Consider the following 13,322-nt stretch of genomic DNA (forward strand, 5'->3'; position numbering starts at 1 on the left):
CTTTCCATCTCATTTTAGTTATTACATTTTGTTTCTGCAGGAGGTATCCGAATACTCCTCGATGAGTATTCGAATACTTCAAGTCTCCAGAAAGTATTCGATTATTTTCACGCAAATCAGTATAAGTTGTACCTCCAAAACATTGCTTCACAGCATTCTTCAGTTCTTCCCACAATTGGATGGTACCTCCATTGAATAGCCATTGGAACCAAGGTCCTGCCATTCCTTCCATCTTCATTCCTGCTAATCGAACCTTCAAAGACTCTGGTATTTGTTGCAATCCAAAATACAACTTTGTTCTGAAGATCCACCCAACTGGATCTGTACCCACAAACGAAGGCAATTCCATTTTGATTGACTTCATGATGTTACGTGGGTCACCTTGAATGCACTACTCCTGCATTGTCATTGCTCGAAGAACCTGGTTTAACTCGCGGTTGTGCATGCTCCCCCATTCGATTTTCTCCTCCAACTATGACTGCATGTATCTGCTGTAACTGGTATTTATGGTCAGGAACTGATTTTGATCATCGGTGAACCTTTGTTGAATCTCCTATAAGGTTCGATCTACACACTGTTGGAAGGAACCTAACTCCTCCGCCACCTCTTGAAGCCGCATGCTTGCTACCTGAGATTGAAGGAGATGAAAGCACCAATATTAAGGGTGCAGAACCCTTAAAGAAGAAAGACACGAAGAATATAATGGAAATCGGTTATTCAAGATGATGCCACATAATGGGCATGTGTCCATCCTATATACAACCACTTGCTATTAACAATGATTGCCACCTCATCTAACTAACTTGCCACCTCACCATAAGCACAACTAACTACCTATCTTACAGTACAATATCAGTAATTCAATACAAGTAAGTATTCTAAAAGTGACTCTATGACATGGTAATAAAATCCTTGGTCCATGAAGGAGAACTTCTCATTCTTCTTCCCATCTTCGTATCATTATTCTAGAGTTATCCAATTATTTCTATAAGTAGGATTTGTTGTGAATTTTAATAAATCTAAATGTCTTATTATGATAATAAGTTTTGCAACACTCATTGATTCTAATGTTAAGTTTAGGCTATGCACTTGTTATGATTTGAAATTGGGATGTAACATGGCTAAAACTGAAATCTCTTTATATATATATATATATATATATATATATATATATATATATATATATATATTTCTCAATTACATGACCTGTGAACAAATCTATTATCACGGGCTTAAGGAAACAAGTTACTTCTACTTATACTAACATATGTTGGTGGTGGGTAATGGAGAATAGAAACACTTGTGGTTTGTGTAACATAGAAACACTTATATAAATATTAGAGTAAATATCATTTTGCGTCCCTAACAAAAAACACTGTCCCCACTTTAGTCCTTTACAAAAAAAAAATTGTCAGTTGGTCCCTAACAAATTCAAAGTGAACCAATTTTAGTCCTTTTGAGGGACTAATATGGATTTTTTTTGAATTTCTGAGGGATCACGATTTCAACTAAATGGGTCTATTTTGAATTTGTTAAGGACCTCAAGACTATTTTTTTTTTTTTGTAAGGGACTAAAGTGGAGACCGTGTTTTTATTAGGGACCAAAAAAGATATTTACTCTAAATATTAATAACCACACAACTAGACAAGGCTTAACAGACTTGGTGAGCCCAAGCCACTAAGCAATGTAAGCACTTGGGTGCAACCTAGGGCAAACCATAGCAGAAAGAGGTTCCTGTTTCTGCAAGGCAAGTCCAAAGGCCTCTTCCATGTTCAACTCCGCAATACCATTTGGTAGCTTCCATTCAAATGAGTGCACCATAGTGCCCAAAACGTACTGAACCAGCACAATCCCCATCCTAGTGCCAGCACAAATCCTTCTCCCAGCACCAAATGGAATAAGCTCAAAATTATTTCCATGTGGGTCAATTTTGGCATTTTCCCCACTGAGAAACCTTTCTGGATTAAAATCCAAAGGGTTTTCCCACACATCAGGGTCTCGTCCTATGGCCCATATGTTCACACTTAGTCTAGTGTTCATGGGGATGTAATAGCCATCCACTTGGCACGGTTCTGCAGAGACTCGCGGCAAGTTTAGTGGGGTTGACGGATGCTTCCTGAATGTCTCTTTACAAATGGCTTGCAAATAGGGAAGTTTCTTTATGTCAGATTCTTGGAGGCGTCGATGCTTGCCAATGACTTGGTCCATTTCCTCATGAGCTTTCTTCATGATGGCAGGGTTTGTCAACATCTCTGCTAGTGCCCACTCTATGATACTGGAAGATGTATCAGTGCCAGCGGTAAATAGATTCTACGTACAACATGGGGGCATGTAGTTGTGGTTAGAAACATTAGTGTCTATTCTCAAATTTTTGAATATTATTGTGTACTCTAAAAGTTTTAGAATACAATGTAAGAAAAAAAAAAATAGGATGGAGTGGTGAAACTGTCACTTTGTGAATCGTAAAGTTATAGGTTCAAATCTCAGAAATAATTTCTTTATAAATATATAAGAATAAAAATATGTACAATAATTGACCTTACTAGTATTAGTCGGGGTCAGTGATTTTTGTTTTTTTAAATCTAAAATTTTTGCATATTATTAAGTCATAAATTTTAGGATACCAAAAAAAAAAAAGTCATAAATTTTATGCATGTTATCGTCTCCACATCCATTAATCAGGACAATAATTTTCTAGTGCAAACAAAATATAAGGTCATATATCTTCAGTCTTAATTTGCAGACAACAATCTTGAGACATCACTTTCTGTGGTCCCATTTCCTAAATAGGGGTACTGTTCTTGGCGTAAAACCCAAAGTGCAGTAGTGGCCTATTGCATCCAAGATTTTAACCTCAATAATATTTAGTCCCCACACAATTAATATAAACGACAAAAATTCTGGGTTAATACGTATGTGAATTAGTGTAGAAAAGTGCATGATTGTGGTATATATGGATACAGATTCAGAGATAAAAGTGTAATCATGCACAATATTGATTGCGATCTTTTGTGTGTAAATTAATTAAAAATATCCAATATTGCTAAATAAATTTCTGACTCGGATATTCTTAATATTTTGACTAAATTTAATGTGCATAAAGCCTAGCTCAAAAGATTATTTAATCCTATGTTCTTTTAGTTCAGACAAGTTCCTCTTGTAACGCAACAATTCTGGATGTATTAGACAAATCGTTCATTATTTAATTTAAGATATGTATTTCTAGTTCTTTTTCCTTCTGAGTCTAGCATAAATTAGAGTTTGAAAAATTGAAAAGAAATTTGACCTATTTTTGTTACTTTAAATCATATAAGCCCAACATCTTTTCAAGCAAACAAAGTTAATGTGTACAAGTCTAACTCTTGTGTATTTTATACAAAATAGAGGGAAAATGATTTTAAACAACTTCTAACTATTATGATATCATTTTTTTTTTATTTGACTCAACTTAACGAAAAATTACGAAGTTAAATTTTTCGTATATTACTATTAAAATATGTGAATAAAAATATTGGGACAGTGACAACTAAGATGTTTTGAAAGCATATTTAGAGAACATAAATGGCTCTGTTTGCTTACTGTTTTTAAAAACAGATTTTTAGTTTTCTGAACAAAAAAAAAAAAAAAATCATTTGATAAGGTCTGTTTTGTAAAAAAAATTTAAAAACTGTAACTATTTTTTTATTTTTAGAATCATATCTAAAGAATATGCCTGAGTTGTTTTTTATTTTTTGTTTTGGATTTTAACTTTGAAAACAAAAAAACATAGAAAACAATTATTTTCATAATTATTTTACAAAATATTTTTAAGAAAAAAAAACTAAAACACAATTAAACAGACCGAAGACCCGCAACACTTACTTTTAGATACTATCCCTGCTTTATTGATTTGTTGAGTTCATGAGTTTGGATTCCATATTGTATTTTGGTATAACTGATCTTACGTGGTCTTAATCTTTCGATGAGAAAAAACTGACTTTCAATTTTCTTGTTAAAAAAAAAAAAAAATTACACGTGTCAAAAGTGAGATAAAGGGTTATACCAAGAGTAGTGCCTTGATGTTGGTGAATGTTAGTCTCTCCCCATCAGAGTTTTCGCTATGATGAGCCATGACAACGTCTAAGAAATCAGGCTTAACCTTTCTTTTATGACAGGAAGCCGCATGCTCCTCGATCATCCTTGTCAACAACAAATCAAATTTCTTGTGTAAGTTCTTCATCCCACGCTCTATGCCTTGAAGGTCCAACCATGCAAGAAAAGGTATAAAATCACCAATGTTAAAGTACCCAGCAGTGGTCATGAGCTCAACAACCATGTCCTTGAACTCATTTGACTCAGAACCTTTTGACTCAAACACACGACGACTTAGTATCACTTGACCAATCATATTAGCCATAGCATAAGTCAACATCTCAGCCACCCCAACAGCCTCACCTTTCTTGCTACAATCATACATTGCACGAAGCATGTATCCCATCTCTTGCTCTCGAACTTGTGCCCAATCATCAAGAGCCTTTCCACCAAGCATGTGCAAGTTGCTTAGTTTCCTAAGCAACTTCCACCTAGACCCATAATCAGCAAACACCATGTCCTGTGCATCATAAGCTAAGTGAGTTGCTCCAGCATTTGGAGGACGGTTTGAGAAGTTTTGGTCAAGGGTTTTGAGAAAAGCACGGGCTGCAGAAGGAGTAGAAGCCACAACCATGTTATTTGTCCCCATTTTGAGGTACATAACGGGTCCATATTTTTTGGCCATTTTAGAGAGTCTGACATGAGGCATGCTTCCGATGAGAGGAAGTGCACCTACAATTGGCCAACCTCTTGGTCCAGGTGGAAGTTTTCGTTGATGGGTTTTGAAGAGTGAATGAAAGAAGACATGGGTGATCAAGAAGATCAAAATGGACACAGAAATTTCCTTAAGAAGAAACTCTTGATCAAGGGTAGTCATGATAAAGCTTGCTAGTTTCTATGCAGCTTGTGAAGCGATGATTCAAGAGAGGAGTGCGATATTTAACTTGGGTGTGTTTACTTATTGGAAGAGTCCTTCACGTGATGAATAGGATGGATGTCTTCTTTCACTATATTTCAACCACCAGTCTTAATAGGATGGATGTCTTTCAATTTATGGAAGTGTCGCCCTTTGTCCTCTTATTTCCTTCTTTTTCCTCCTTCTAACCCCCACATTTTTAACCACCAAGTACCTTCCCCAACCCCCACCTCCTCTCCTGTAATCTCTTTTCCACCTTAAGACAATATGACTAACAATAATACAAAGTCATTATCACATACTACTGTTAGGCCTGTTTGGTTTCAGACCAAGCCCATCAACTCATCAAAAGTTAAATGGTCCGTCTACACCTGATTCTCCCACGCATGATTCTCATACATGAGGAGTCATGCAACTTCACGCGTTAATAGGACCCACAGTACTAAAAAGGTTATGATATCATACTTCCCATGTTAGGGAATCTTCCTCATGCTATATACCTCGTGTAACATCCCGTCTGCCGCCGGTGTATTAACATACAAATGATATTTAAAGCGCAGCTTGCAATAATTAATCGCGGAAGCAATAACTGTTTTCTTCAAATAAACAAGGCTAATCCTCAAGGTGGATTAACTTTTTCTTTTAATAACAATCCTTATGTAATTGCAACACTAAAATAAAACCTGAAATACCTCGTACTGATAAATATCAATTCAAAAGCATCTATAACTTATGTTACAAGTCCCACATTGGTTGCCTATACAACTAATGTGGGGTTTATAAAGCCTTGGGCACTCTCACCATTTGAGCTAACTTTTGGGGTGGTGACCTCAAGGTCCGTAACAATTGGTGCTTTCATTGAGAGTTGAGGCCACGAAAAGGGCTACCTATAGGCTGGATTAAGGTGTCTTTAGGCACTGAATACTGATAGGTGAGTGAAGCCGCCTCAAAGGAGGGAAAGGGCTACCGTCGGGTCAATGTCGATAGAGTGAAAGTTGCCGTGGACATCGGCCCTTAAAGGGGGTGGCAATGTTACAAGTCCCACATTGGCTGCCTATACAACTAATGTGGGGTTTATAAAGTCTTGGGCACTCCCACCCTTTGAGCTAACTTTTGGGGTGGTGACCTCAAGGTCCGTAACAACTTATGGTGCCATAATACAAATACTCAAGTCAACAAATAAACAGGTCATTAAATAGTGGCATAGACAACCCCTATGCTCACCTCAAATAATAACAGAATCCAATCAAGTCTAGTCATAATAAAGTCTCATTGTGGCGACCTCTTGCCTCTATCAGTGTCTGTATCACGAATGTTATCTCCTGAAAATGTGTCCCAAAAAAGGGTGAGATTTCTAACAGAAATATCAGTAAGACAAGGGGTCATCAAGGAATCCTCCACTCCAAGCTCACTTACATGTATAATATAAGTTCCAAAACAGTGCAGGCAGTATATGAAGAAACAAACTAATAACAAGATAAGGGGCATGCCTAAACCGGGCCATTTATAGTAATAAACAATGTAGTATATAAAATGAGCATGCCATGCAATATATCAAATGAATGTGCAATGCCACATATGTCCATGTCATGTGTGTATGCATCCTACTGGCCAGAGAATAAAAATGTAAGGATTACATACGTCTACAACCTACAGTACAAGGAATACCGCTTGTACCTCACCCACAGAATCACCATCTTCTATGTCTCCACATACTCAAGCTTACCTTTTAGGTAGAACACCACATAAATAATGTAACGTCTAGAACCTTGCAAGGATCAACGACTGTCCCCGCACACTAGCACGAGACTTTTCAGCGTGATACTTCCCAAGAAAACTTCCCAGGAGGTCACCCATCTCATAATTTCCCAAAGTCAAGCATGCTTAACTATGGAGTTCTTCTGTTTTGGGCTACCAAAAAGTAGATGCATCTTGTTAGTATAGGTAGTACCAATTAATTCTTATAAGATATTCCCATCTGTACCGTCCCATACCAGCACAGTCTCTGGAATCCCTCTCTTTCGCGTGTTGGTTCGATTCATCCATGTACCCCTGTTGCCGGAAGCCTGCCAGGAGCCGCTCCTTGTCCATGCCCTTTCGCATCGGCGATCACTCCCCTCCCTCGTCAGCGTCCGATATGTTACATGCCCACCAGCTTCCGCCTGATTCGCCCTCGAACCACACCGTACTGGAAGAGAGGCCCTGCTCTGGTACCACTTGTAACGCCTGGAAACTTGCAAGGATCAACGACTGTCCCCACACACTAGCACGAGACTTTTCAACGTGCTTAATGTAAGAACCTTCATCGTCAATTTAGGAATTTAATTAATTAATTATGAGATTAATGAGATAATTCCATAATTGACTCTAATAATTATGAAAAGGCTTAAATAATTATAGTAACTGGTTAATAATGCTGAAAGTCGCTTTTCGGACGAAAAGTGCAGATACCAGTTCTAATAAATGCATGAATATTCCTAAAAAAATATACAGGACTAGTAAAACAAGTTTCAAGTCAAAATAATGAGAACTGGCGTTAGAACTGATATCGGCTACGTAAAAGCGCGTACCGGTAAAGTTCTGCGAAAAATAAAATAAAAATATGACAAATCTTAGAAAAATGGCTAGGTTCAGAATCTTAAGTTTGGGATTAAATTGATAAGCGTAGCTATTAGTGCTAATACAGTGCGATTAAGACTTAAGTGGGCTATATAAGGGGTGGCACATGATCCTAGGTTATTCTTTGTGCCTTCTTCGTGAGAAATTTCTGAGTTTGAGCTACCACCCTTGCCACCCTCTTCTTCCTCCATAGAAACCTTTAAGAGAGCATTTTTCTTCTAGTTCTTTCACCAAAATACCTTGAATAGGTGAGAGCAAGCCTTGGGTGCATGTGAGGCTACTCCATTTTTGAGTTTTAGCTACTGAGTGTGAGGTATGGGAGCTGACTTTTTGGTTTGAGTTGTGAGAGCCTTTGTGATGACATTTTGAGCTTCAAGGAGCCATCTTTTGTGCAAAGAACCAACCTTTGATCACCATTTTCGTGTACTTTGAAAGTCAGAACCTTGTGACTGTTTAGAGAGCTCCAAGAGCACCCTTTTTTCTATTTTGAGCCTTGGATATGCTTCATCACCTTTGATCATGAGTTTCTTTGGTTAAAAGTGGAGTCTTGGTATGTTTAATGAGTTGTTTAAGTAACTAACGTGATCACTGACCTAAAGGGGTTTAAAGATGCATGCCTTAACGTTCTAATGTGTTAAAAATAGAATCTTGGGAGTGATATCTCGTCAAATACAGAAACTGCATTCCGTCGCGAAATATCCGGATATGGGGTTGGAGATATCCGGATATGGCCCTGACAAATATTCTGGGAATTTCGAAACAGTGACTGTTCTGTTCATACAAAACTGTATTTTGGGTTTGTGGACCCTAGATTGGTTAAGTTAGACCTCTGTAGTAATGAACTAACTCAGAATCGAATGGATTAAGGGCTTATGACTTTGTGAGAAGCCTAAAGACATGAAACGAAGAAGGAAAACACTATTGTTGTGTCTTGAATTATTAGACAATGAATATTGATGATTGCTGGTCTAAAACAGATTGTGATTCTGCTGTTTGTGGACTTTGAGCTTGGCTGGACTGTTGTGTTGGATAGTTAGCTTGCGAGGTAAGCTTTCGTGTCCTCGGTTTAGCCATTGTTGGTTCCACCATACCCCATGGGGGAATGGTTCATATGCATGATGTGTTTTCATGTGTTGATTTTTGAAATGCTGTTGAGTTGTTATGTGCAAGTGCCTTATGATATGCATGTGTTGTTCCACATAGACGGTAAGCCTGAGTATGTAAGAGACATACAATAGGGTGATCCTGTGGGTGGATGCAAGTGGTGTCTTGCACTAATTGTAGGTAATAGACGTATGTAAACCCTGCATTTCTCTGGCTAGTAGAATAATTGACACACATGACATGATTATTCTGCTGCATTGCACTGATTTTGGAACTTATACTGTTTTACTATTTTTAGAACTTATATTGCACATGTAAGTGAGCTTGGGATGGAGAAATCCTTGAGGACCCCTTGTCTTACTGAGATTTCTGTTTAGAGATCTCACCCCACATTTGGGGCACATTTTCAGGTTCAGGTAACTCGGGGGTTGATACCTCGAACGGCAGGAGGCCGGAGCTGAGTTGAGATTTATGCTTTTATGATGATGTGCTGCATTCTGACATGCTCTACATTTATTATCATGTTATTCGATGTGAGACTTTGTTGGGCTTTGTTGCCTTATTTAGTGAGCATGGAGATTGTCCATGCCACATTGACTTGACTTTGTTGATTTAGATTCGATTTGTATAATTGTATCAAGGTTTTGGTCCAGACTACATGTTGTAGTTCTGTGACTTAGATACTCACTTATTTATATTATGAGGTTATTCAGTGTATTTAGCTTTTATTGCAAATTATATACAGGCAATGTTTTGAAAAAGGATTAAGTATTCAACTTGGTTAATATTAATGACGTCATAATTGAAAAGAAAAAGTTTATTCCACATTTTTAATTAAGAACTGCTTAATACAATGATATGCTAACAAATCGAGTATACACGGGGTGTAACATTTTATGGTATCAGAGCACTTTGTAGGAAAAAAGCTTGTATGTATTACAATAATTTAGGATGTTTTGCTGTGTGTCTTGTCTTGTGTGTTTTCTCTTTTGGGTTTTGCTATGATGATGCATGTGTGACCACATTGTGTGGGTCTGATAAACTCATTATTTGTGTAACTTGTGCAGAGTCATGGTAATGCCTAGGAGAAATTGGGAGACTAATGAGGATCAACCTGATCCTGTCCTGGCTGCATTGGCTGAGATGCAGGCGGCCCGACTAGCCGACCAGGAAGCCATGAGAATGGCAAACCAGGCTATGCTGGACATCGTTAGAGAGGCGAACAGGAAAGCCACAGAGGATGTGTTGGAGGCAAATAGCCTGGCGAATGTAAGAACCCACACCGTTAATTGAGGAAATCAATTAATTAATTAAGAGAAATTAGGAAATAATTCTATAATTGACTCTAATAATTATTATGAGGCTTTAATAATTATAGTAAGTGAGTAATAATGATGAAAGTCGTTTTTCTGACGAAAAGTGCAGATACCGGTTCTGCTACCCGGTATACATGTGTACTGATGAAGTATCCCGAAAAATTATAATAAGTGCATGAATATTCCTAGAATATTATATAGGACTAGTAAAACAAGTTTCAGGTCAAAATAATGAGAACAGGTGCCAGAACTGATACTGGCTATGGAAAAGCGCGTACCGAAAAGGTGCTGCAAAAAATAAAATGAAAATATGATAAATCTTGAAAAATGAGTAGGTTCAGAATCTCAAGTTTGAGATTAAAACGATAAGCGTAGCTATTTTCATTGATACTGTGTGTTTAAAACTTAAGTGTCTATAAATACAACTTTTGGGCTCAAAATCCTAGGCCATGTTGGCTTCCTACGTGACTAATGTTTGAAAATTCTGAGTTCTCATCAGCTGCCACCTTTCCTCTCCCATTCCATAGCTTTCTTCTTCACAAACTTCACCAAAGTGATCACCTTTGGTCATAGTTCCTTCACCAAAATAGTTGAGTGTTGTGAGGACAAGCCTTGTATGGGTGAAAGGTCCTTGTTTTCTGAGTTTAGGTTGCTGTGTGAGGGGTTTTGTGGGCTGAGTTGGTGTTCATCATTGGTGAGAGCCATTCCCTTGTCTTTGGAGGCTTCAAGGAGCCATCTTTGAGTAGAAAGGACCAAGCTTTGATGTATTTTCGTATCTTGGAAAAGTCAGAACCTTGGAGCTGAGTTTGGAGCTTCAAGTTACCCCAATTTTGGATTTTTCGAGCTTAGAGGTATACCATGATCACCTCTTTGTCATTTTGATGTTTTAAGCTTGTTTAATCGGTTAAAAAGTAAAACTTGGATCATTTGAATAAAGGAATGTGTTTCTGAGTCCTAAGCATGTTAATAAACATCTGTTTCAGGAGTTCTTGGGCTCCAGATCGAGTTTGGATCATTGGAGGTCAATTATACCTTAAAAACTCAGTTTTCTGCATTCTGTCGAAGAAGTATTTGAATACTTTTTTGGGCAGTATTCGAATACTTTTTGGAAAAATACAGTAATCGAATACTTCGCGAGACAGCAGCGACCTAGTTTAGTAAAATTATGATATTTCGAGCTACATAGCTCTAAATAGAGTGAGGTTTGGACCTATATGAAGCTAACACATAGGGCTACATCCATGTAAATTTTCAGATCCATTGGATAAGTGGATTGCTCTCAGTTTATGTTTGAAGTTGCGACCCTATTGCTGGAAATTCAGTTGTTGTAGGAACTTTGCAAAAAATCATAACCGGAGTTATACAACTCCGATTGAGACATAAAATATGTCGTTGGAAATCTTGAAATGTCTTGTTTAACATATTAAAATCTTAGAGTATTGGGATACTTTTCTTGGAAGAAAAGTATTCGGATACCTTGAAGAAGTTGTCGAATACTTGGTAGTATTCGAATACTTGTGTATGTGGTATTCGGATACCTTGTGGTATTCAGATACTGGGAGAAAAGTGTTCGGATGTCCTGTGGTATTTGAATACTTTAGTGAAAGTATTCGGATACTTTTTGGAGGGCTGGAGTATTCGAATACTCATCGAGGAGTATTCGAATACTCATCGAGGAGTATTCGAATACCTCCTGCAGAAACAACATGAAATGACTTAAAACGAGATGGAAAACCTTAATCACTTAGTGTAACCTTGAGCAATGGTTATTGGTGATTAATTACTGTATAAACAGATTGTGATTGTACTGTTTGTGGACTTTTGAGCTAGTGTGAGCTCTTGGTTGGATTCTTGGCTTGGACAACTAGCTTGCAAGGTAAGCTTTCGTGTCCTCGGATTGATCCGTGACTTGTTCCACCGACCTCCATGGAGGGTGGTTATATGCATGTATGCTTTTATGAAAGATGAAATATGCATTGATATATGCCTGAGATGTGTTAATTTAACTGTCAAAGTAATGTTGTTTACTTGCACAATCAGACTGCGACTCTGGTGTGTAAGACATGTAATGTATGAAAGTGATGTTGATTACTTACACGATCAGACAGCGACTCTGGTGTGTAAGGCATAGGACTGCGACTCCTATGTTTAGATATACCGCAGACGTGCATAATTCCTATCATGTTCCCTGGCCAGTCAAACCGCATTTGCATACATCACATGATAATGAGTTGCAGTATATATTTAGCTCGTTGAGCAAGAGATTATATGGTCATGATATAAATGCTTTCACATGAACATGCATTGAAATTACTGTTTTAGAACTTATAATGTACTTGTAAGTGAGCCTAGGGCAGAAGAGTCCTTGAGGACCCCTTGTCTTACTGAGATTTCTTTTTAGAGATCTCACCCCACGTTTAGGGCACCATTTCAGGTTCAGATAATGTTGGGGTTGGGACCTCTGGCGGCAGGAGGCCGGAGCTTAGCTGATTTATATGCTATTATGTTGATTATGTTGGATGCTAGATTATGTCTGTTACTATTTTACTGCTAGCATTATGATTATGTTGTTGATGTTGAGACTTTGTTGGCCTTTTTGCCTTATTTGGTGAGCATGGAGATTGTCCATGCCACATTGATTGACTATGCGTTGTTTTAGTTTTGGGATTGTAATAATGTATCAGGATTATGTTCGGACTATGTGTTGTAGTTTCGTGATTTTAGATACTCACTGTTATTTATACATGAGGTATTTTAGTTAGTTTTCTCTTGCAATAGTATACAGGCGATGTTTTATGAAAATTGATTAAGTAATCAACTTGGCTAAAAATAATGACGTCATAATTGAAAAGAAAAAGATATTTCGTATTTTTAATTAAGCGTGGCTTAATACGATCATATATTAACAAACCGGATGCATAAGGGGTGTTACATTTTATGGTATCAGAGCACTTTCTAGGGAAAAGCCTATATGTATTGCAATAATTAAGATGCTTGGTTGTGTCTTGTCTTGTGTGTTTGCTCTGTTGAGTGTTATTATGATGATGCATATGTGATCACATTGCGGGGGCCTGATAACCTCATAATTTGTGTAACTTGTGCAGAGTCATGGTAATACCCAGGAGAACTCGCAAGACTGCTGAGGGTCAACCCGACCCGATCCTGACTGCATTAGCTGAGATGCAGGAGGCCGCTAGATTGGCCAACGTGGCAATGATGGACTTCGATCGTGAGGCGAACCAGAAGGCCACAGAGGATGCTCTTGAGGTGAACCGTTTGGCGAACATGACCTTGA

The 13,322-nt window shown here is 37.8% G+C and overlaps 1 protein-coding gene across 1 annotated transcript; it reads right to left on the bottom strand.

Annotated features, from left to right (window-relative positions):
* Positions 1-1,678: 1,678 nt before the first annotated feature.
* On the bottom strand, positions 1,679-4,949 carry LOC133290777 (flavonoid 3',5'-hydroxylase 2-like). Its single transcript, XM_061488891.1, has 2 exons — positions 4,044-4,949; positions 1,679-2,311 (listed from the first exon to the last, which is right to left on the bottom strand). The coding sequence occupies exons 1-2, from the start codon at positions 4,947-4,949 to the stop codon at positions 1,679-1,681; spliced, it is 1,539 nt and encodes a 512-aa protein (XP_061344875.1).
* Positions 4,950-13,322: the final 8,373 nt, after the last annotated feature.

This window comes from Gastrolobium bilobum, unplaced genomic scaffold (assembly GCF_033153095.1).
Source record: "Gastrolobium bilobum isolate Gb01-03AN ecotype WA unplaced genomic scaffold, APGP_CSIRO_Gbil_v1 utg93204, whole genome shotgun sequence".
In the NCBI taxonomy this organism is placed as follows: Eukaryota; Viridiplantae; Streptophyta; class Magnoliopsida; order Fabales; family Fabaceae; genus Gastrolobium; species Gastrolobium bilobum.

Excerpts from the sequence above, each read along its gene's own strand:
- LOC133290777 (XM_061488891.1), bottom strand. The coding sequence starts at position 4,949 with ATGACTACCCTTGATCAAGAGTTTCTTCTTAAGGAAATTTCTGTGTCC. Across the intron at positions 2,312-4,043 it reads ACATCAAGGCACTACTCTTG|AATCTATTTACCGCTGGCAC; the intron begins GTATAACCCTTT and ends TGTTGTACGTAG.